Raw genomic sequence first — 25,200 nt, forward strand, 5'->3', positions numbered from 1 at the left:
CTTACTACCAGACACCTGTCATGTCAGGTATAAAGTTCTATAAGTCTTAGTATACAATGTTCTGCATTTTTGTTCAATATACATATATTGTGTTCTTAACTGTTGTCTCTTGTTACAGGTTTCAAGAAGGGTGCCGATGAAGGTCAACCTCCATTGACTTTACTGAGGTAAGATTCATTTTTAAACTCAAGTATCTCTCACAACTTATCCCCAGGTGGGGGTGGTGCGTGGCTATCAGAACTGAGCGGAGAGAAAGTCAAAGTATTTCACTCAAAATGGGGAATGGAAAGTGAGAGAACTGTGGTAAAAAGAATGGGTGGTAAAGTTCCTCACTCCGCAAGCGTGTTGTATTTTCTTCGGTTTGTTGTGCTTATTCTTCTTTGATTTCATGTTAAAATGTCACTGTCTGGTCCTAAAATACATAACACGTCAAGAAGTTGAAACTCATATATTAAAAGATGTATACATGTATGATTTTGTCTCTGTTGCAGTCTCTTGTGGCAGTAGTGGAGCAGGTTGCACTCATCATTTAGGACGGCTGTGTGCATGGTGGTTGAAAATGGATTTCTGCAAACTTGAGATCACAAGTGTGGATGTGCAACAGAAAGAGTGGATGTGGAACAGAGGAGTGTCTGTGCTACCATCTTGTCATTCATCACAATGCCGTATGACTGGAATCAAAAGCAGTATACTTGTCTTCTGACGGTGTTTCATTCAATCGCGAACTTGGTTGGAAAACAGACAGATAGATGGCTGACCCTGTTAAACAGGGAAACAACCTGAAACAGCCACATTTGTACACGGATGTAACAAGGTTGAAACTGTAAATGTTCACAAGAAAGCATGTTATCTCAAATACGAAATGTAGAGGTGCATGTTGTGTAGCCAGAGGAGGGAGTATGGATTATTGAGTACATTCTTAAATATGAATAAATTTGAAATTCGTTTTTCATGGTGTAGAATGAGTTGTTTTGATTTTACTGAATGTCACCACTGTTTACCTATCTATGCACTGTAGTGTATGCACAGGCAGTCACATGCAAACATGTAGATTGTCTCACTTACTGAAAATTTATTTCCCTCACATCACAATGGGGTTTTTTTCATCATAAAAAAATTAAATTGCACAAACATGAAAATTGAAACACATCTTAAAATGAGAAAAATCTTCAAGGTAATATTGAAAAATGTAATAGGATTCTCTCTTTTTCACACACACACGCACACACAAAATCAATCATTGACTACTGTAACACATTCTTTTTACTACACCCACACACATGCCTCAAAGTCTGTGACATCAAACACTAAATCACTGCCTTATCTATTATTATGGTGAAGCATGGTTCTGGCCATTTGCTTTTTTTCTTACAAAAGACCATGCGTGCAAAGCCTTTTTTTTTTGTTTACACTGATCAAAGTGGGCTTTTTTCCTGATTTGTGATTCAAACCAGTGTTTCAATGCCCTGAAGTCATTTGCTCCTAGATGTTTGCATAATCTGAAATGAAATGCCCCCCTTGTAAGACTACCTCCACTCTAAGACCCTGTTTTCTCCGACTTTCTGTTCATAACCTCTGTAAACATACCCCCATTTTAAGACTCGCTCCTTTTTAGAACCTGATTTTCTAAACAAAAATTAGGTCTTAAAAGGGGGGGTTCCACTGATTTAAAAAATGATTTCTTGATGGTTTTCCAAATTTAAAGCCATTTAGGGTGTCAAAATGATAGATTAAAGATTGAAAAAGTCAAAGCAGATTTTGCTGATTTCAAACATTATCAAGTTTTCATCCCCGCAGTTGCCACGTCAAGTTTTTCGCTTTGAGAGAATTTCATCTGAAGCCCACAATGTTGTCTCTGACTTTCTCCGGCAATGGTAGCTTTGTCACTCTAGATGCTGGTTTCTGTCCGAGGTAGCGCCTGATACTGATGACGCACATTTGGAAAAGAGTATCCACTTGCTGACCTTCACCCCACTCTACGATCATGCGTGAAGTGAAGAGCCCTACTGCTGGTTTTCGTGCAAGGGCTTCTTGATCGTAATCGTTGTGCAGAACATGCATCGTAGAGAACAACCTCTGTCGTGGGAACACTGGGTTGTCTACAAAAAACATGACACAGCCCGATCGGTTGTGGAACAGTGACAGCTCTAAGGCAGTTTGACCGCGAGGGTCAAGAGACCAGCAGTCGGTGCCAGCATGGAACAGAACCTCCAAGCAGCTGCTGTGACCATACTGTGCAGCCAGGTGTGCAGCTGTCTGTCTCTGGCGATTTCTGGCGTCCAAGTTGACAGCTGTAGTGGAAATGACATGTGACAAAAACTGGACACTGCCTTGACAGCAGGCCTCATGGACCACGCTGAACCCTTTGGGGTTGGAGCAGAGGATGTCTACTCCACGGTCTATGAAGATTTTCAGGATCTCCAGGTGGTCCATGTTAAGGGCGATGTTGAAGGCTGGGTTCTTGTACCAGTTCGCGGAGTAGTTGGCACCGCTCTCTATCAGCAGGAAGACGATGTTTGGGCGCCTGGTTTTGGCGGCAGCGGCTAGCGCTGTTAGCCCGTCTGAGTTGGACACGTTCACTGAAGCGCCATGCGAGATCAGCAGCTGGATTAAGGCGTCGGAAGCATTGTTGCTGAAACATAAATACAATAATGGCAAGGAAATTATTTCAAACATACACACTTACACATGAATACAGAGTTCTTCTGGCTTTCGTCATTCATACCTCTGTTCAGAAATCATTAGCTTTGACTGCTGCTAGATTTACAGGCAATGTCTTAGTTTATCACTAATAATCCAAAGTTAGAGATAATAATATTGGTATGCTGCCCCTTCTTATTTATTATTAGATTATGAACTAAGCCCTGTAAATTTGTTAACTTTATTTTTGTGTTGCTCATCCTTCTATCACTAACTGTTGTATACATGTGCGTGTTTGGTTGGGTGTTGTGTTGTTGCTGTGTTACATGTTTTGATTTTAGTACCTGACAGCCAGGAAGAGGGGGGAGGTCGAGTTCACATCAGGCCTGGCCCCAGCGTTCAACAAGAGACTACAAAGCTGAAAGTTATTGCCGCAAGCAGCGTATGCTAGCGCTGTGTAGTTGGCATAGTCCGTCTTATCCAGATTGACTGTTTTAGAAAACTGCTGAAGTATTGTCTTAACTGTCTCTCTCTCGTCGTGCTGCGCAGCGTAAATCAAACAGGTACTACTGTAGCGGTCGGTGGCGTTGATGTCGCACCTAGTGTATAAGAGGGCGTCCACTGCGCCACGATTCCCACACTTCATAGCTCGCAATAATGGCGTGTCCAAGGCAGAATCCAGAATTGACATGCTGACGCCGTCTTTCTCCAACGCGCTGATGAGATTGCGGCAATCGTCTTTGCGCTTTTCTTCTGATGGCAACGCTGTCAAAATGACCTGCAGGAAGGCCCAATCTCCTGGCTTGGAGACTGCTGATTCTGCCCCTGCAAGAATCTCCCCAGTAAATTTCAACAGTCTTAGTTTTTCGTCGTTAGTATCACACTGTCTGGTGAGGATTTCATGCACCTGCCATTGTATGCCATGCTTGTGTATTGGTATTGTTTTCCGGTGCTTGCTTGTTGGATTGGTGGTGTCATAGTAGCTTCCTTCACTCACTGAAGTTGACAATCGTTTGAGTTCAGAATCTGTACACAGAAAGAGACAAGAAAAGAAAGTTAATTTTTGGACAATGGCAAAACAGGGCTTTCTTTTTATATTTAGTCAAGTTTTGACTAAATATTTTAACGTAGAGGGGGGAATCGAGACGAGGGTCGTGGTGTATGTGTGTGTGTGTGTGTGTGTGTCTGTCTGTCTGTGTGTGTGTGTAGAGCGATTCAGACTAAACTACTGGACCGATCTTCATGAAATTTGACATGAGAGTTCCTGGGTATGATATCCCCATACGTTTTTTTCATTTTTTCAATAAATGTCTTTGATGACGTCATATCCGGCTTTTCGTGAAAGTTGAGGCGGCACTGTCACGCTCTCATTTTTCAACCAAATTGGTTGAAATTTTGGTCAAGTAATCTTCGACGAAGGCCGGGGTTTGGTATTGCATTTCAGCTTGGTGGCTTAACAACTAATGAGTGAGTTTGGTCATTAAAAATCTGAAAATTGTAAAAAAAATTATTTTTTTTATAAAACGATCCCAATTTACGTACATCTTATTCTTTATCATTTTCTGATTCCAAAAATATATAAATATGTTATATTTGGATTAAAAACAAGCTCTGAAAATTAAAAATATAAAAATTATTATCAAAATTAAATTGTCCAAATCAATTTAAAAACACTTTCATCTTATTCCTTGTCGGTTCCTGATTCCAAAAACATATAGATATGATATGTTTGGATTAAAAACACGCTCAGAAAGTTAAAACGAAGAGAGGTACAGAAAAGCGTGCTATCCTTCTCAGCGCAAGTACTACCCCGCTCTTCTTGTCAATTTCACTGCCTTTGCCGTGCGCGGTGGACTGACGATGCTACGAGTATACGGTCTTGCTGCGTTGCATTGCGTTCAGTTTCATTCTGTGAGTTCCACAGCTACTTGACTAAATATTGTATTTTCGCCTTACGCGACTTGTTTGTTGTTACACTGTACTTGACAGGTTAGTCACAGTGTAACATCACTACCATCACTGACCCTCCATCCTGCTCCAAGATAGAAGCACACACACTTGGTTCATTGATTGGAATGACTGAGACACATGCACACAATCATCTCCTCTCTCTAGGTCTTGGATCACATATATTATACACAATCTCTCTCTCTCTCTCTCTCTCTCTCTCTCTCTCTCTCTCTCTCTCTCTCTCTCTCTCTCTCTCTCTCTCTCTCTCTCTCTCTCTCTCTCTCTCTCTCTGTGGCTCACACACACATACACAAAAGCGAGCGCACTGTCACACGTACACACTCTCTCCCATGCACTTATTCACAGTGAGAGACATGCAGACCGACGAAACATGCACAGTAAAATAAGTACATGTATACATGTACGGAAAAGAGCCAAGATCACAGTGGCGAGTGAATTCACTCGAGCGTGACGACGAGCAATCAACAACTTCCCATTTCCAGCACACCATACAAACAAGGCCCGGGCCCTTTACGGGGTAATCGCTAGCACCGTAACAGCCAAGACTTATTGCGACGTTATACGGCTGTCACAGTCTTGCGGCATGCAGTCACTGACACTGGTGTCCCTGGGTCAAATATCCTCTTTTCCGTGGCTGGCACGTTTCCACACTGTCACAGAGCCCCGACTTACCTTGGTGAGAGCAACACGGCAGACAAGGACACAGTAGGGGCATGGCATCTTAGTAGCAGCGCGGAGTCTGCGTCTCCTTAGTTTTGACACTACTGACAATGTTTGCGTAATGCCACCTCGTTCGTGACCTCACAGGGGTGACAGTGCGGATTTGCGTCCCTTGCTATGTGAAGTGAAAACAGACGATCATCAGAAACTGGCTAGGTGAGCCGTATTGTGCGAATCCGGGATACGGTATACAGCAAGTCGCCCGATAAGACAGTGCAGGTAAGGCCAACACAGTTTGTTATTGTCACGTACAGGCGCTAGAAATACGTCCCCTTTGAATGAGTTCAGATTACTTCACTGTCGCGGATTCAAGTGTTCCATATAGTGTAACTCTGCAGAAATAGTGTCTCAAGCGCCTATGGTTGTACGTTTATTTCTAGGTCAAAGGTTACGGTTGTTGACAGATTGATGTTCGCCACTGTTTTGACGAGGTCACACCACGGTGAAAAACAAAACACGAATATTATCTGAGAACGATTGATTCGAAAAGATCGTGCATTTATGTTTGGTAAACGGGCTGAGCATTTTGAAAACATCAGTAAAACCAAAACAGAACTAAGCAACAATTAAGCGCGTTACCAATCAAAATGAGTGCTTGGCCGGAGCGCCTATGGTAGGACAATCCGTCGCTTCCTTGTGCCTTTCAGCTGTCAGCTAACAGGTTATTGCATGTCAAAATCTATGCCTGAAGCAAATGGACTGTCTGCCTATCTCTTTCTTTCTCACTCTCTCTCTCTCTCTCTCTCTCTCCTCTCCTCTCTCCTCTCTCTCTCTCTCTCCTCTCTCTCTCTCCGAGTTCTCTTTCTCCACACCCACTGACACGCACACACCCTTCTCTCACTGTCACTGGTTTTTCATTCTTTCTTTTCGCTGTGGCACACGTCTGTTTTATAGATAAGCAAGAACTATTTGGCAGGCAGGACCATACTTATACACCTTACTATATATACCATCCGCGGGTAATAATAGTTGTCGAGTGTAATAATATAGTGTTTGGTGTTTTAACCTAAAAAGAGGGCCCCAAAGGGGGGGTATCATCACGATCACGGGAAGGGAAATTTTAGCTTTCACGATCACAGTTACCTTGATTTTTGTTTTCACGATCACAAACACCTTGACGAATAGAGGATCATAGAGTGATACAGCTGTGAAAAATGTACGTTGAAAATAAAATGCTTTGCAATAATGCCCATCACGATCACGAAAACAAATGACGATCACGATCACGAGACTTGATTTTTTTGTCATCACGGGTCACGGGCAAAGTCCCATCACGATCACAGAAATTGAAATTTCGGCAATCACGGTCACGGAAAGGTCAAAAAACGCCAATCACGATCACGATTTTAAACCCTTTGGGGCCCTCTAAAAAGGCAATGGGACATTTGTCCCCCTCAGCCAAATTCCGATGGGACATAGTCGAAGGCAAGAAACCAAAGAGGCCTGCGGGGCCGGACTAGGTAAGTACTGGGGGGGGGGGGGGGGGGTTACAGATGGGGGTCCAGGGGGAAAAGCCCCTTGGTGGGGGTTGCAAGCTGAACGTTTTATGATGTTTCTGGAGGGAAAGGAAGCCTCTCCTTGAACGAAAAAGGTAAATTCGACAGCAAGCTGTATAGGCAATGTCAATCATGATGATCCAGATGCAACCCCCCCCCCCAAAAAAAAAAGCGTTTGGGAGGTACATGCTTAAGCCAGGCCGGGGGGGGGGGGGGTTGCGCAACCCCTGTAACACGTGACCCCCCCCCCCCCCCCTAGTCCGGCCCTGGCCTGTACGCGTTTTGACCAAAGATGCAAATAAGGGTGCAATATGGTGCCATCTGAGAATTAGGCGCTATATCGTGTTATCTGTGTGTGTGTGTGTGTGTGTGTGTGTGTGTAATCCGATGTAAAGTGTACATTTGGTGGCGCAGTGGTACGTAATCTCAATGCGCCCTTTGACGCACTGACGGAAATTGTGATGGGACATTTCAAGTTCAGATTTAATGCGCCAATGGCGCAGGGCGCACTAGTAAATGAAACCCTGGTGTTTATATTCGGAGGCTATCCCGGGGTCGCACTCTCAGCCACATCAGTATAACATCAGACAGACGAATGTCTATCACTAAGTTTATTCATTAAAGTATAGAGCATGAGATATAACTGAGCAGCATACACTAACGGAGTGAAGCTGATTAGCATAAGGATGCAGCTGTGCTGGCAAGTGTAGAGTGCATCATGCAGACCTACTCTTATTTTAACTGATGGTACAAAATAATGATGTACCAGACAATGGGAAGAGGTTAGATGTCAGTTAGGAGAGGCTAGGTGGTGATAGGACTACATCGAGGTTGTTAACAACGTAACACACGTGACACACAACACAGCACAACGCGCACAAAACACACACACAAAACACACACACTACACACACACACACACGCACGCACGCACACACACACACACACACACACACACACACACACACACACACATAGACACATAGGCTACACACACCATCACACACGCACGTACACACATTTATGTTTTGGTAACTGAGCATTTTGAGTGACGAGAACGTCTGAGAAAATCATTGGAGTCTACCCCCCTTGTAAAAGTTAAACGCACTATTTTTGAACGTGAACTTCCCATGTCAGGGCCGGACTACCGGGGGGGTTATGGGGGTTGCGCAACCCCCCCCCCCCCCCCTAGCCTGAACATGTACCTTACTTATTTAAAACATTTTTTATTATTGCTTATTTTATGCTGTTTCATGCAAGGAGCGACCATTTTCTTATCTCAGAATATGACCTACCCATCAGCTTCAGGGGGCGAAGCCCCCTGACCCCCACAAGGGGCTCTGCCCCTTGACCCCGCCCAGGGGCGGACGAGGAGGAGGGGGGGGGTGTTCTAGGGTTTCCGGACCCACCTTATAAATATAAAAATATAAAAATATAAAAATATTGAATGAGGTATGCATTTCTTTATTTTACATTGAGTTTCAATTTTGGGGGTTATAATCAGTGACAAAATCTGCTGCCTGAAACTGGTAATGATCATCCTCAGAATGCACCAGATTGCACCATTTTGCATCCTTTTTTTCAAAATTTTCCGGGGGGGGCATGCCCCCGGACCCCCCTAGCAAGCTAGGCGCTTCGCGCCGTCGGCTCGGCGCTTCGCGCCTTCACACCCATATCTTCACAATATACTTTTGGAACCCCCCACCCCCCCCCATAAAATGAACTGATCCGCCCCTGCCGCCAGGGGGGATATCCCCCTGGACCACCTCTAGCAACCCCCCCCCCTCCTCTTAGCCTAGTCCGGCCCTGCATGTGTTAGTCTAAGAAGTGCTTAGGCCAGAAATATCAAATGGAACAGAACTTATAGTGCTAATTTTCAAGTAAGCGACTGAAACTGACTCAAGTTGAGTATATGGGGGATCAGACTTGCCCACCGTGAAACCACTAACACTGAATAAGATTTTTTAAAGGCACAGTGCAGCTCACAGCCTTCGTTTTGCGTTTTTGTTGCAGCTGAGTGCCTTTACAGTTCAAAAATCCTCCTATGGTAGTAAAACAAACCCAAAACTACCCAACGACGACATCTGTGAAGCTTAACCTAGTTATTACGTGGTGCCTTTGGTCGGAGTTCGATTCAACTGAGTGATTCCGGCCTCCATTTTGTTTTACACAAACTCATGATGACGTCTGACATAGTTTGCTTGTGACGTGTCTTTTTGTGCATGATGTGGTGATCTACCTGATCTAAATTTAGATCCAGAAATAGGTCAAGACCAGCCGGGTCCGAGTACGAAATTAATTCGTAAAAAAATCACAGTTCTTGACTCTTTGGGTGCAAGTCAATGAAACTTGGAAGTTCTTCTAACGGATAGTTGCCTGAGGTATGACTAAAAGACCCAGGGGCTCCGTGCACCTGGATTTGACAAGTTCAGTACCTTTAAAGGGATACTTTATCTTTGAGTTTGATGTGAGAAAGTTTTAGAAATATCTGTTCAGTTTTACAAGGTTATTTTCATGTTTGTGTTTCATGCTGGAAATTTAGTTTCAAAAGTTGGTACAAGTTGATCCATGTAACTGTTTTTCAGGTGTGATCATTTTATTGTTGATTTGTTTGTATCCACAGTAGAATCTTGGAAATGTCATCAGTAGTGTTCTGGCCGATACTGTTGTTGTTGTTGTTTTTGTTGGTGATGTAACCAGCGAGCGTGACTGCTTTGCTTCGATCAGAGAGCCCCAGAACAGAGAGCTTCCAACTGAGCTACCGAGACTCCCACACCATTTTTGTGGGAGTAGCATCCCCTGTCAGGACAAGTAGCCTCCCTTGGAATTTTGTGGCGGATTATTTGACGTGTTGGAACGGAGTAGGATTGACAGTAAGTAAAACGAGAAACTGATTCTGAACAAAGTGAAAATAATGGTTTGTTGATTTGTTAACATTTCCCGTTTTCAGCGAAGGGTAAAATCTTAGTGATAGATGGTTTGCTCAACTAAAGCTTAAGCCACTTGTCAGTGATGTGGGTCTTTTTTTTTTTACCATATTGGAAGGTTTTTGTGAAGCCTTTATTAGTAAGTTGCAAAGGATATGATTCACTGTTTTCTAAACGTTTAAAAACACTTTTAAACAAGCCTGCCATGTAATAAGTTTCAGACATTTAATTGCATTAGAAATACCATTTGAAATGTATTAAACTTTCGTTGCACTCCATGGGTTATAGCAGTAAAATACGATTCAGGTGGGATTTCCCAGTAATTCAGCAGAGCCACGGATTTATTTTCACTATTGGTTTTTTTTCTTTCTCCGGAAACGGATTAGCTTCTGATTACATGTAGAACATTTCTAAACAACTTTTCAACACGTCAACTGAGCCTATTTTAAAATCTGTCGTCAACAGATGAGGGAGGCAGGCAGAAACGAACCGTTTGTGACTCTCCATCCTTGAGAACCATCGCACATCGATCGTCAGATTCTGCCATTTACCTGCAAAGCCAAAGGTCAGTGTATGATACAGTCAGTCAAACCTGTTTTTAACGACCGCACTTGGGACTGAACGGTCCTCATAAAAAGGTAGTCGTTGTGGAAATGTAAAATGTATGGGGATCGGGAAAACCTCACGTGTTTTTTTGTTGGGGGGGGGGGGGGGGGTGATCGCAATAGGCAGGTGATCGTTATCAAGAGGAGATCGCCAGGGCAGGTTCATGAATAGAACCGCTTAACCCAAATAACATTAACTAAACATCTACTTTACAGCATAATGAAATCAAGGTACTTAACAGCATTTCAAAGTGATAGGAACACAATAAAAATACAATTACACATGACTATGAAACACATCAAACAAGAGACAATAAGTAATGTTCAACTGATTCAGACACTCACGCACGCACGCACGCACGCACACACACAAGCACGCAATAAAAAATAAAAAATAAACACACACACACACACACACACACCAAAACAAAAAAAATTCACATTTTAATCTGTGCGTGTGTACAGATCTGTATTTGCATTTTTGTTACCTGCCTGTAAAGAATAGATTCAAAAGTTTTCAATAAAAAATAAGAAAGACAACAACAAGAGCACAGTAAGAATGATATTCAGACAAACACAGAAGCCCATAATTGTCGCATGATAAAAGATGTTTGTGGTTATTTCTACATTCCCATTTATAACATTATCACTTCCCTGCAATAATGCGAACTGCACAGGTTGCCAGTGGCCTGTGTTTTTTGGGGTCAATACACACGTGACAGCTGTTGTCTTAAAAGAAACAAGAACTGCAGCTGTCACCGTCGATTTTTAGGAGCAATTTTTAGAATTGAACTTATGTATCATGGGCGGTTATTCAAGAATGCTTTTTTGTGCTGGTGCAGCTTTTCATACTTCGACCGTACAAGCAGAGCATGGAGTCATTCAGAGTTTTGATGTTTTATGTGCATCTTCGCACCAAAGATATTTAGCCATGCACGGTGATGAAAACAGTGCGTGTTTATTTGAGTGCTTTCGGAATAACTGCAAACACATCACTTAGTTCAGTGTACACAGTACGGTGAAACAGATCAAACCCCCATGGAGCAGTGTCATCGTTATCCTATTCGGCGAATAGCGAAACAAAACTGATTTGCTTGTGTGTATCTTGACTCTTTAAATTACTTTATGATATAAAACTGGGGAAACGATGAGAATGTTGATGCTGTGTTCTTGTGCTTCTATTCGTGTCAGCGTAACGAGCAGTTGCTGAAGAAGTATAGGGGAGAGTGGTCGACCGGTGAAACTCAGAAAAACCCAGTGTCCACTCTTCATGACTCTCGCTGTGACAGTAGCCATGCAAGGCTAATGTTTAGCTGACCGCTTTTGTGTGTGCCTCCGTAGTCTTACAAGGCTGTCTCGGTATTTCGTGTTAACATCACAAACAGTTGCTGTGCTTGCGAGGGAGAAAAAACGCTGTTTGTTTTGTCCGGTCGTTTTCTCTGTCCTGGGCAAGACGATCAAACTAGCTTCACGGACATTATTTTCCCTTTAAGGCAAAAAGACTCATCAATGCTTGGACAATCAGTTCGGTTTCACTCCATCTTGGTGGTGATATTTGGGCGTCTGTTTAATTGACCCAGGAATGTCACATAAACATTTGTTATTTTTCATTTGTGGCGAGAAACGATCTTTATGGGCCATTCAGTGTTTTCGCTCAATTGAGCAGAATTAATGTATGAGGTAATTGTGATGACGTTTTGGTATCTCTTTGACACAGGAATCACATCGGCAACATAATTCATGAAGTAATTGTGATGACCTTTCGGCATTTTTTGGGGACAGAAATGTGTGAGATAATTGTTATGACGTTTTGGCTTGTCCGTGACGCCGGAATACCACATCATGAACTGATTTTGGTGATGTTGTAAATCTGTTTGGCACAGAAATACGACGTTACTAAATATTAATGTTCAAGTTTCGTGTATAAGTCGCACAGGAGTAACACACCACCAAAAATAAAATATGAGGTGGTTCTGATTGTTTTGGTACCTCATGACAGTGTCAAGAATACCACATGACTAAAATCACTTTCTGAGATTGTGTAATGACGATTTGGTTTATATATCTCTGTGACACAGGAATACCACGTCAACAAAGACTATCTATCAGATCGCTAGAATGGATCTCAGACATAAACAAGCCGAGTAGAAAAGAACAAGTGTTTGACTCGTGCAGTGATAATACGTACTTATGGATTAACCTTATGTTGTGTGTAGTCACCGCATGGACTCGGGTACCACGTCATCAAAGACTTTGTCATATCGCCAGAACAGATCCCAGGCATCAACAAACCGAGAAAGAAAGATCAAGTGTTTGACACGTGCAGGGAAATGGATGGACTTTCTGTTGTGTGTTTCGTTCCAATTGATTGGATGCTGTTGAAAGCCGTCTAAGAACAGAAGAAAAAAAACAAGAAAAAAACAAAACAACCCACAATAACAAGCGTTTGATACACGCAGTAAAATAGATAAACCTTCTTTTGTGTGTTTGAAACACTGTTTCATTGAACTTGTTAGATGCTGAGTAGAAATCCGGGTAAGAAAAAAAGTGTTTGACGCGTGTCGTGAAATGATTAAACTTCGGTTGTGTGTTTCTCAGTGTATGATTTCTTGGTGTTGACAGAAGATTCGTTGGGAAAAAATCAACAGAAAACTACGGATTATACATATGACACATGCATGAATATCAAAACAATTAAGTGTGATTTTCACAACAACCCATTAGCATTTTTCAACAGCAGTGAGTGCGCGTAATCGAGACAGGTGCACGATGATGGCTGTATTAGTTTTTGCGGGTATATAAAGGACAAGACAATGGGAAACCGACAAGGTCAAGAATATTTTGCCCTCGGACCCGGTACGTACACAGATCATTATGACTAATGTGTAACTTGGTGACAGCGTGTGCATGTCATATGCTTTTAGCCTTGCTTTCAGGTTGTTGTTTATGTGAACGGTGTGTGATAGGTTATGCTTTACGGGGGCATCTGTTGTTCGTGTTAAAAACTAATAGTGTGTGATAAGTTATACGCTTTCAGTTAGGGCAGCATCTGTTGCTGTTTTCGCGAAAAATAGATGCTACGAAGGCTACACTCAGAGAGACAGACAGAGAGAAAGAACAGAACAGAACAGAATGTATATACCGTGATACTTTTTTACAATCAGCCCTCGACCGTGAGGGAACAATGGTAACAAGTAACTCATTAAATAACAATCATTATCAATTGACTAATTGGTAATAGGTAAAAACAAATCTGCAATACAGCAATACACTATCAGAAGGTATTATCTGAACATTTCAAAAGTGTCCCTGACAAATAAAGTTTTAAAAAACATAATGTCACCAAGACATCAAGTAATTATAAAGACATTTAGTAATCAAAACAACTGTTTTATTTGATTCAGCAAGAGAGAGAGAGAGAGAGAGAGAGAGAGAGAGAGAGAGAGAGAGAGAGAGAGAGAGAGAAAGAGAAAGAGAAAGAGAGAGAGAGAAAGAGAGAGAGAGAGAGTGAGAGAGTGAGAGAGAGAGAGAGAGAGAGAGAGAGAGAGAGAGAGAGAGAGAGAGAGAGAGAGAGAGAGAGAGAGACAGGGAGACTCATTGGCATGTACGCACATACACTCAGTAGCGAGTAAACGCGTAGGTGTGTGTGTGTGTGTGTGTGCGTGTGTGTGTGTGTGTGCGGATGCGCATGTGTGTGTGTGTGTGTGTGTGTGTGTATGTGTTGGCGTCGATGTGCATGCAGTATAATATACGTTAGTGTTCCTCCGAGACCGGGCTAGCCTGGTTTGTTGTTTGAAAGGACACTTTCACTCAGAATACACGCGTTTTTTTCACCATAAATCAATCAAAATAAAACTGTATCACGTGAACATGACATTGTAGAAATCCTTTTTTCTCATGAGTCATTGGGTGGGCATAAATTTGGCAGTGCAAGGCCAACGTTGAGGATGTCCGGGTGTCTTTTGACTTAAATGTCAACGTATTATACGTCTTTCTTTACGGAGGTAGGATGTCTACTTTTTTGGGTAAAATATGAGATGTTGTTGCACATACGCGGCAAGCACGAACGTACGAATGCACGGACGCACGCACGCTTGCATTCGCACACTGACATGCACCCCCCCCCCCTCTGCAATCTGTCACTACAGAACCTTCTTTTACAGAACAGCACAACCTGTTGAACAAATGTTATAGCAAGAGACTTACAGTGCGTGTAATTGATCATACACCCGCTGACAGTCAGTCCTTTGATCAGCCGGCTGTCACCCATATTTGATCGAGACCTTATGTACTACAACTATACAGTGGAACCCCCCCCCCCCCCCTTTAAGACCTCCAATAATCTGAGAAAATGAGGTCTTAAAAAGGAGGGAGCTTTAAAATGGGGGTAAATTCTAACAGGGGAGGCTACCGCTCCTTTCACAGCTGACTCTGCACCCGAGTTGTTGGCCTTTAAGTCAACACCGGTGGATTGTGGAATTCTGTTTGTGATGGGGTCTGGTGGTTTCCGATTGTCTGTATGTTGTGTGCGTGCCTGTGTGTGTTCTTAATCTAAGACAAATGTCGCCAATGTTTTTACAGAGTGACGTTAAATAAACGATTTTATCATCATCATTGTCTGTATGTTCATGGAAACCTTCGGGTTTGCATAACAGTTTTTATAGGGCTAAGAAATTGGCCCTAACATATTCAATCCTGTTTGATTGCACTTCGCCTCCCGAGGTGATCGTAGTGTTACGGCACTCGGTTACAAAATTTACAGAGGTTATGAACAAAAAATCCGAGAAAGCAGGGTCTAATAAGGGAGGACACCTTAAATGACAGGGTATTAAAAGGTGGGTTCTACTGTTGGTAAACGACAGTTTTTACTGGGTGAGAACGTCATTGACTTGCACCATCTTGGGATTCAATAAACAATTCTTGAGGCCTAACTAAACTGAATTTATTTTCTGTTCATTATCTTATTTTGGTTTGAGTTTATAAGGCTGAGTCAGGGGCTGAAAGTAGCATGAGTTCAAATCACACTCCAGAGTCAAATGAACAATGCTGAGGTCGGATTGACAGGTGCATTTAAGCTCTAGAAATTGGTAATTCCCAGCTTCTGCCCTTAGGCGGTTAATCCTTTTCATTACACGTGGACATGCATTATAGGTGTTCATCTGTTTTGTTGGGGCTTCCTGAAAGAGCCACCCAGAACTTGTTGCCGTGTGTATGTATTTTTTCTTCAATTCTCTCCAGAGAAGAGAGTCTGTAAGGCTGCTAATCTGGGAGGGGGTTGAGATACTCTTTTGGTGATGAATTCGGCTTGCGTAAAAATAAGTGATGTCTGTGTGCGAACATAAAAAATGCAGTGTTTTTTATTCTTTAAAAAAAGAATCTGTTTACAGTTTATATGATTTATTGTTATTTGTTGTTTTCTGTATTCATTTCCGTATTTATTTCTTATATTATTCTTAACAAATTCTGTTTGCATTCATAATTATGGTTATTTAGTTTGTTTGCATTACTCTGTTTTCATTGACGGGGACGTAATGTCAACCTGTTCAGTCGGACTTGACGATCTTGCAAGAATGAGCTCCCTTGTATTGCAATTGATCGGTTGGGCGCCCTACTTATTCATTCTCTTTCTGAATAAGAAAGCGATGCAAGACGATTTGAAAATGCTCACCATAACTCTCATGTCGTTAGCTTTTACTTGGAACATGGATGCAATCACTCAGAAGTCTGTTTGCTGAGAGCCCCCCCCCCCCCCCTCCCCCGCCGCGTTTGTGTCAGGATTTGAATTCATTCATCTTATTCCAAACAACACACATACACACACACACACACATAAACACCGTCACACACACACACACACACACACACACACACACACACACACACACACACATATATATATATATAGACACGCGTGCGCGCGCGCACACACACACACACACATACGCGCGCGCGCGCGCGCACTCACAAAAACCACGAACACACACACCCCCGCAGAAGCACACAATATTCAGGTTCCGTTCGAGGACAGAAAAGAAAACTTATTGTGTTGGGCGCCTGTGTTTCTTGGGCCGTGTAAAGACTCTTATTCTGTTGACTACCGCTCGTCTTGTGACTGCGCGCCTGACTTACCAACACTGCGTAAAGAGGTATTTACCTCAATCGTGATAGCAAAGAACTGACATCATTGAGAACAAAACACAATTCCTTATGAACATGTTTAACACATGTTTGTTCAATTTTAAGGAGGGTAATAGAATTAGTAGAATCTGCTAGAGAGAGAGAGAGAGAGAGAGAGAGAGAGAGAGAGAGAGAGAGAGAGAGAGAGAGAGAGAGAGAGAGAGAGAGAGAGAGAGAGAGAGAGAGAGAGAGGGAGTTCTCTATTCGATTGTGAGGATAACAGTTAAAGAAGCAGTTGTTTTTTCATTTCACTTCCAGCCCTCGCACATTAAAGGCACAGTGCAGCTCACAGCCTTCGTTTTGCGTTTTTGTTGCAGCTGAGTGCATTTACAGTTCAAAAATCCTCCTATGGTAGTAAAACAAACCCAAAACTACCCAACGACGACATCTGTAAAGCTCGACAGTTTCTTGTTCACGCGAGTGCATAAATTAACCTAGTTATTACGTGGTGTTTGGTCGGAGTTCGATTCAACTGAGTGATTCCGGCCTCCATTTTGTTTTACACAAACTCATGATGACGTCTGACATAGTTTGCTAGTGACGTGTCTTTTTGTGCATGATGTGGTGATCTACCTGATCTAAATTTAGATCCAAAAATAGGCCAAGACCAGCCGGGTCCGAGTACGAAATTAATTCGTAAAAAAATCGCAGTTCTTGACTCTTTGGGTGCAAGTCAATGAAACTTGGTAGTTCTTCTAACGGATAGCTGCCTGAGGTATGACTAAAAGACCCAGGGGCTCCGTGCACCTGGATTTGACAAGTTCAGTACCTTTAAGAGGACTAATTGTAAAATGTTGCCATCGAAAAGATCATTCCACTTGCCCCACAATTTTGATTCACCTAAAAGAATGCGGAAAAAGTTTAATTTTACTGAGACCGTTTGATGTAAGATTATGGAGCCTTTGAAATGATACCCAACCGACCAAGACTGTCTGTTGCCTAACTGTCTGTTTTCCCTGCCTTTACATATTTATTCAACATGTCTGTCTGCTGTCGTACTTTAATGGGAAGCGTGTACGAAAACACAAACGGAGGCGCAACGGTTGACAGCAACGATTCAGTCATGTGTGTGTGTGTGTGTGTGTGTGTGACCTGACAAGATGTGCATGTCATGCATGACATTACATCCGCGTGTCTTGGCGAGTGTTTATGGACCTTGAGTCGGCGTCACGGATGTGTGATTTGCATAGCGGTTTGACCTAGGCGGGTCGGGTCAGTGTTTTCAGTATGGCAGGTTAGGTAGGATTGCGAAAAGCCTTGCACGTCGCACATATAGCCTACCAAGCGTGTTTTCTTTCCTTCCTTCCATTTTTGTCGTTTGTTCGTAGAGAGGTCGTTGAGATGATAATGACATTCGGACAAAAAAATCCCCAAGACACGTACAAAACAAAAAACCCAAACAAACAACATAACCCACCCTTGATCTATGCTGCTAAACCAAGCCCATTCCTTCCCCTGTAAACAATTGGGCTCGCCATCTCAGATCTGGCCATGCTTTTACATGGGCTATCCCTCCCCTTGGACACATACCAACAATCAACGACCTGACTGTTTTCTGTACAGAGTGGGGATTCGTTTATACATTCATTTCTTACAAAAAAGAATTCCAACTCTGCACTGGAAGCAATCAGGTTGATCATTTTTGGGGACGGGCGCTGTGGCGGGGTGGTAAGACGTCGGCCTCTTAATCGGAAGGTCGAGGGTTCGAATCCCGGCTGCGGCCGCCTGGTGGGTTAAGTGTGGAGATTTTTCCGATCTCCCAGGTCAACTTATGCGCAGACCTGCTGGTGGCTTAACCCCCTTCGTGTGTATACGCAAGCACAAGACCAAGTGCGCACGGAAAAGATCCTGTAATTCATGTCAGAGTTCGGTGGGTTATAGAAACACGAAAACACCCAGCATGCTTCCTCCGAAAGCGGCGTATGGCTGCCTAAATGGCGGGGTGAAAACGGTCATACACGTTTCAGCCCACGAACGCAGAAGAAGAAGAAGAAGATAATTTTTGGTATGGGTCCAAGGTTTGTTTGTTTGCTTAACGCCCAGCCGACCACGAAGGGCCATATCAGTGCTGCTTTGACATATAACGTGCGCCACACACAAGACAGAAGTCGCAGCACAGGCTTCATGTCTCACCCAGTCACATTATTCTGACACCGGACCAACCAGTCCTAGCACCAACCCCATAATGCCAGACGCCAGGCGGAGCAGCCACTAGATTGCCAATTTTAAAGTCTTAGGTATGACCCGGCCGGGGTTCGAACCCACGACCTCCCGATCACGGGGCAGACGCCTTACCACTAGGCCAACCGTGCCGGTATGGGTCCAAGTGGAAGGATGGCCTTCTCCGATGTCAAAGCTTGGTCAAATCGTAGATAGTGAACAGAGTTGTTGTTTTCACGGGGATGAATGGGACTGGAACTTTAAACTGTATGGGACTTTTAGCCGCGGAAAAAAGATCACGGACCAGTGTAACCGTAAAACACTAACCCATCAGGAAGGATATTAGATTGACCTGGAGAGAGTTCAGAGGCTTGAAAACATGCATTTCTAAGGTCTCGTTATTCAAATGAAGGCAGGGCCCTGATTGGGTAATAAAGTACTTGAAATGAAATGAAAGCATACTGCAGTTTGGAGACACTTTTGTTTGGTCCCAATGGTGTCAATTCATTGCGGGTACTACTGTAATTAATATGTGGAAGAAAGAATGGGAAACGAAGGCACGCGATGTGTGTGTGTGTGTGTGTGTGTGTGTGTGTGTGTGTGTGTGTGTGTGTGTGTGTGTGTGTGTGTATGTGTGTCTGTGTGTATGTGTGTCTGTATGTCATGTGTGTGTTTGTGTGTGTGTGTGTCTGTGTGTGCGAACGTGTACATGTATGTCAGTTGTGATGCTAAACAATGGCATGCGCCAGGGTGTGTGTGTATGTGTGTGTGTGTGTGTGTGTGTGTGTGTGTGTGTGTGTGTGTGTGTGTGTGTGTGTGTGTGTGACTCTGTCTGTCTGTCGGCTGTGTTGCTATATTTGTGTACGTGTATGTTTTGTGTGTGCAGTGTCTGTGTTTGCGGGCGTGTACATGTATCTTGTGATGCTAAACACTGAATGGCATGCTTCCGCGCGCGCGTGTGTGTGTGTGTGTGTGCGTGTGTGTGTCTGTGTGTCTGTGTGTCTGTGTGTGCGGGCGTGTACATGTATCTGGTGATGCTAAACAATGGCATGCCGCAGGGTGTACATGTGTGTGTAAAAAAAAAACAAGTCGCGTAAGGCGAAAATACAACATTTAGTCAAGCTGTCGAACTCACAGAATGAAACTGAACGCACTGCATTTTTTCAGCTAGACCGTATACTCGTAGCATCGTCAGTCCACCGCTCGTGGCAAAGGCAGTGAAATTGACAAGAAGAGCGGGGTAGTAGTTGCGCTGAGAAGGATAGCACGCTTTTCTTTATCTCTATATTCTTTTTAACTTTCTAAGCTTGTTTTTCATCTAAACATATCATACCTATATGTTTTTGGAATCAGGAACCGACAAGGAATAATATGAAATTGTTTTTAAATCAATATCGAAAAATTTATTTTAATCATAATTATTATATTTTTAATTTTCAGAGATTGTTTGTAATTCGAATATAACATATTTATATGTTTTTGGAATCAGAAAATGATGCAGAATAAGATGAAATTGTTTTTGGATCGTTTTATACAAATATACTTTTAATTACAATTTTCAGATTTTTAATGACCAAAGTCATCAATTAATTTTTAAGCCTCCAAGCTAAAACGCAATACCAAAGTCCGGCCTTCGTCGAAGATTGCTTGGCCAAAATTTCAATAAATTTCATTGAAAAATGAGGGTGTGACAGTGCCGCCTCAACTTTTACAAAAAGCCGGATATGACGTCATCAAAGACATTTATCAACAACAACAAAAACTCATCTGGGGATATCATGCCCAGGAACTCTCATGTAAAATTTAATTAAGATCGGTCCAGTAGTTTACTCTGAATCGCTCTACACACACACACACACACACACAGACACACACTACACCACGACCCTCGTCTCGATTTCCCCTCTATGTTAAAAACATTTAGTCAAAACTTGACTAAATGTAAAAACTTGACTAAATGTAAAAACCGCGCACCTGGGCCCTCTTTGTCACGCTTTGTTTCGCATATAATTATAGACATGTTTTGCGACATTTGCACTCAAAGCGCCCGGTGGCAATCGCGTGTGCTTGCATGGTGTGTAAAATTGTATGTGAACACAGAGCAGAGGGCAGAAAGTGCAGTTCTTTCTCTTATACATGTTCAACATTGTCATTTATCGTTGTGTTTTTAGATACATGAAGTGAATAGCCTCAGGTGATACAGATAGTGTGTTTGTAGCCTGAATCATTCAGACGTCAAATCAGTGATTACCACAGCTGGAAAAAAAAGACAGAGCGATCATTATTTGTGTTTTTAAGTTGGAAGTTTGAATCTTGCACCGAGAACTGTATACACTGGAATCGCATCTGCTGTTTATCTGTAGTTAAAATGTTCATGTAAAATATACCACAACAGAGGATTAAAATATGAGCAGTACAGTGTGGTGATAGGTTGTAGGAATCAGGAATCGAAAATTCTGTGCGAAATTGATCGTTTCTTCAACTAGTGAATGCAATCCGAATGTTCAGTTTCAGGTTGGGTCGTCAATAGCCAACTTGCACAATACCCCGCTTGAATAGCTCTCCGGCGCGAAAGATGAGAAAAGTTCACTTCCCTGCGGTCAAACTGTTTGCTCTCACAAGCGCTGGTGTTCTCTGGCTTGTGTTAAAAAATGTATAAAAAAAAAAACTCGATCGCCGTTCCTTTGTGCACGGGCCATGCTTGGATACTTTGAACGAACTTTAGGATTATTCTTGCGGCTATCATTGCCGCAGCCCACTGCTCACAGTAAAAATTCACAATTTTCAAGGCGAAGTGTCCGGTGTGACGTTTTCATCTTTCGCCGTGGTGATATTTCGATTCTCAGGCCTCGTTGATCTAGTATAAACTCTACACTGAACAAAAAACCACCCTTCGATAGTACTGATGAGCGACCTTATGTACCTTACATTCATGGGGCCAAATTTGTCCAACCAAATTTTTTTTATTTAACTTAGAAATTTGATTCATCCTAAAATGTTTCCCTTCTTACTCAAGGGACGAAACCACTCGGTACACGTTTTTGGGGGTGAAATCTATTACATTTCACCACCAATTTTCTTCACATGCAAGAAACTGACATGCTTTTCGTCCATAAATAATTTCACTTCTTAATTATTTTTACCAGGAAACAACATTTCAGTCTTGAGTATATATCGAGTGGGAAATATGTACACAGGCGAAAGATGAAATCGTGACACCGGACGAAAACGCAACCTCTCACAGAGCTATCCGAACATGCCCGCATTATGCGGCATTCCGTTGGTTCACAGAGCTAGTGTGTGACCCGCACTTGACAGACTTTGTAGTCAGCGTGACACGGATGAGAAAGTCAAACAGTCACCGACTCAGTGATGACGAATAATCCCAAGCCAGTGTGGAAATTCGTGTGAAATGCTTTGTAATTATACGCACAAAGATGCATGCTGTAAGTTCTTAGCGGCCTGCGGTTTACAACGACTCAGGAGTAATAGATAATTTCCAAGCGTGTATGTTTTCTCTGCACAACGACAACAGAAGAGTTTCGCCCAGGTTCTAAAAGTGATGTACTGACCGGCTGATCGTGTTTACATCTGCGTGTGGTACAATTTTATTTTGTTTCGAGGTCGGACGATTCGAGGCTTCCTTGTGTGACCAGCCAGGAAAGCTCTTTAAAAAATCTAGTTACTTTGAAGAAGATGTGTATTTTTCTGACATAAATTGAATTTTTATTTTTAAACCCGGTGACCTCAAGCGCCCACTATTATTTTGTGGTGAGCAAACTGTGGAATTGCACATAATCTAAAAACGTGAAATACAATGTATGCCAAAGACACGTGCACACCGTGACACGACTTTGAGACAGGCCCTCGCCGCGCACATTCGGAGATCAAAGCACACAGTCTGCTTTCAACCCCAAGTCAGTGTACGAGATAACAAGCGGTGAAAAAAGCAAGGAAGCTTGACGTGTAGAAATGACTGACGTGTGTCGTGAAGATCTTCAGGAGCGTCTCTTGTTGCCAGGGAGCAAAGAGACCCCCTGCAAGGACTATGGGTCTACTGCCACTCAAGGTAAAAACATAACAAAACAATGCTGTATTTAAAATCACTACGTTAGACCTTACGTCAACGTTTGACTAAAAACAGAAAGCTATACGGTATATGCACACCAACATACATGTAGCACATGTCTACGTAGAGTGTCAACGGGACTATGGCACAGGCACAGGACAAGTACGTTGTGCGTCATGTGTGCGCGACTCACGGTGCTGATCGAGGCCCTTTCCTGTGCCTGTGCTCTTTCTGTGACATGCGTGGATAGTATACTTTACAATTTTCGTCGTTATTGCTAGTCGAGGTTGACGTTCACGTTCGGACCTAATAATATTTTGTTCAGTTGGAGGATATTTATAGAAGGAAAATAACCCAAAACTCAATATTGGGAAATTTGTAGATGATTTGCAAAATCTAGATTGGTCTGAGGTTGTTAACTTTTAGAACCACTGGATGCAGCAGTCGAATCATTTACGGATATACTAATGACTGCTGCCAAGCATTGTATGCCTGTAAAAACAGTTGTGATAAATGAACGAGATGCCCCATGGATAACCGAGGGAATTAAAAAGTTGATAAGGAAAAAACAAATAATACACAGTTTAGCTAAACGTTTAGATTCTATGTGGTGTTGGGCGCTATTCAGACGCATTCGAAACATTTTAGTAGACAAAATTCGTAAAAGAAAAGAAGAATATGATATTGAATTGGACGATAGAATAATTTCGCAAATACATTTTGGTAACAAAGATTGGTGGAAGTTAGTAAATAATTTCATGACCAAGAAAGGCCTATTACAGTCAGAAATTCCACCAATTGACAATAATGGAATTATTTGTTATTCTGATGAGGAGAAAGCAGAAGTATTTAATACACTTTTTGTTAACCAATCCTGTGTTGATGATGAAGATGATCCTTTTCCAACCCTGTCAGAGCACCCAGGATCCGCTCCTCCACTTATCATTACCACTAACATGGTTTCTGGAATTATTAAATCCCTTGACCAAAACAAGGCAGTTGGTCCCGATCTTGTTCATAACAAGATTCTTAAAGCAACTCTGATCCACTTTCAAAACTGTTTAGTAGATCATTCGCCGAAGGTAGATTTCCAAAGGCTTGGAAAGTGGCACATGTTACCCCAGTTTACAAGAAAGGCGAGAAGTCATTATGCACAAATTATCGCCCAATATCCTTATTAAGCTGTATCGGTAAAGTAATGGAAAAATGTATTCAAACTCATATGTTTACGTATTTGACAGATCATAATTTATTGACAGTATCTCAGTCAGGCTTTATTCCAGGTGACTCAACTGTTTTTCAACTTCTTGGTATATATGACGATTTGTGTCAATCTTTGGACAAGCAATGTACATCACAAGCAATATTTTTTGATATTTCCAAAGCGTTCGATAGAGTATGGCATCGTGGTCTGATTTATAAATTATACGCAATAGGTATAAGAGATATGTTATTAGAATGGATTAAAGATTATTTGTCTGATAGAACTCAAGCTGTAGTTATAAAAGGTTGCATGTCAAATTACCGCTGTGTTCATTCTGGTGTCCCTCAAGGGTCAATCTTGGGGCCACTTCTGTTTCTTGTTTATATTAATGACATTGTTGTTGATATTAAATCAATAATTAAAATATTTGCCGACGACACGAGTATGTACAGTACGTGTCCCTCGATAATACACTTGAACGCACTGAAATTTTGAATTCTGATGCACAACAGATAATGCAATGGGCAAAAAATTGGAAAGTTAATTTTAATCAGTCCAAAACTGAATTATTGACTGTCTCTACCAGAAGACAACCGGAAACATTGCCGCTAAAATTTGGCGAAGAGATATTAATTGAAACCACTGTTCATAAACATTTGGGCGTGTATCTGCAAAATGACTGTAAATGGAATCATCATGTACACTCTATAGTTGTTAAAGCTCGTATTTTAGTTGCATGTTTGCGTTTCTATAAATATCGACTCAGTCGCAAGGCACTAGAAATGATGTATAAGGCTTTTATTCTTCCTCATTTTGACTATGCAGATGTAATATGGGATAATTGCAATGCAATGTTGGCAGTTGAACTTGAAAAAATGCACCTAGATGCTATTAGAACTATTATTGGAGCTGTTCGTGGAACAAGCCATCAAAAACTTTACAATGAGTCAGGTTTTACAACACTGCAAGAACGGCGCAGAAAACATAAATTGATCGTTTATTTTAAATTACAAGTTAATGGTCTAGCGCCAGTGTATTTACTTGATTACTTACCATCTCTCATTTCAGCAGTAAATCCGTACCACCGACGCAAACCATATGATAGGCAAATGTTTCGATGTAGAACTGAATTATATAAGCATTCCTTTTTTCCTTCTGCAACATCTTTATGGAATGAATTACCTGATCATATAAAACAAACGAATTCAATTGGTTGTTTTAAAAGATTTTT

At 42.1% G+C, this 25,200-nt stretch overlaps 3 protein-coding genes across 9 annotated transcripts in view; 1 reads left to right on the plus strand and 2 right to left on the minus strand.

Moving 5' to 3' along the window:
- Positions 1 to 25,200, minus strand: part of LOC138982295 (uncharacterized) — a 333,833-nt gene that overhangs the window by 70,118 nt on the left and 238,515 nt on the right. The window lies entirely within an intron of this gene.
- On the minus strand, positions 1,053 to 5,423 carry LOC138982285 (serine/threonine-protein phosphatase 6 regulatory ankyrin repeat subunit C-like). Its single transcript, XM_070355542.1, has 3 exons — positions 5,284 to 5,423; positions 2,985 to 3,666; positions 1,053 to 2,632 (listed from the first exon to the last, which is right to left on the minus strand). The coding sequence occupies exons 1-3, from the start codon at positions 5,324 to 5,326 to the stop codon at positions 1,831 to 1,833; spliced, it is 1,527 nt and encodes a 508-aa protein (XP_070211643.1). The 5' UTR covers positions 5,327 to 5,423; the 3' UTR covers positions 1,053 to 1,830.
- The window catches only part of LOC138982284 (natural resistance-associated macrophage protein 2-like), a 53,109-nt gene continuing 33,316 nt past the window's right edge, over positions 5,408 to 25,200 (plus strand). The window contains exons 1-3 of one of the 7 annotated variants that reach the window (XM_070355537.1): positions 5,408 to 5,550; positions 9,528 to 9,700; positions 10,220 to 10,319. Coding sequence is in view for 4 of the 7 variants with exons in the window: in XM_070355536.1 (XP_070211637.1) it covers positions 22,669 to 22,765 (97 nt within the window). In the remaining 3 variants the exon portion in view is untranslated. Of the gene's footprint in view, positions 5,551 to 9,527; positions 9,701 to 10,219; positions 10,320 to 13,091; positions 13,216 to 22,424; positions 22,766 to 25,200 lie in introns of those variants that run through there. The other 6 variants (XM_070355539.1, XM_070355540.1, XM_070355535.1 and 3 more) reach the window with 6 other exon arrangements.

The sequence above is a fragment of the Littorina saxatilis genome, linkage group LG12 (assembly GCF_037325665.1).
Source record: "Littorina saxatilis isolate snail1 linkage group LG12, US_GU_Lsax_2.0, whole genome shotgun sequence".
NCBI classification, from domain to species: Eukaryota; Metazoa; Mollusca; class Gastropoda; order Littorinimorpha; family Littorinidae; genus Littorina; species Littorina saxatilis.

Bases quoted from the DNA above. Each gene is read 5' to 3' on its own strand.
- LOC138982285 (XM_070355542.1), bottom strand. From the start codon at position 5,326: ATGCCCCTACTGTGTCCTTGTCTGCCGTGTTGCTCTCACCAAG. The intron at 3,667-5,283 runs GTAAGTCGGGGC...TTCTGTGTACAG, and splicing joins GCCGTGTTGCTCTCACCAAG to ATTCTGAACTCAAACGATTG. The intron at 2,633-2,984 runs GTACTAAAATCA...TTTATGTTTCAG, and splicing joins CCCCTCTTCCTGGCTGTCAG to CAACAATGCTTCCGACGCCT.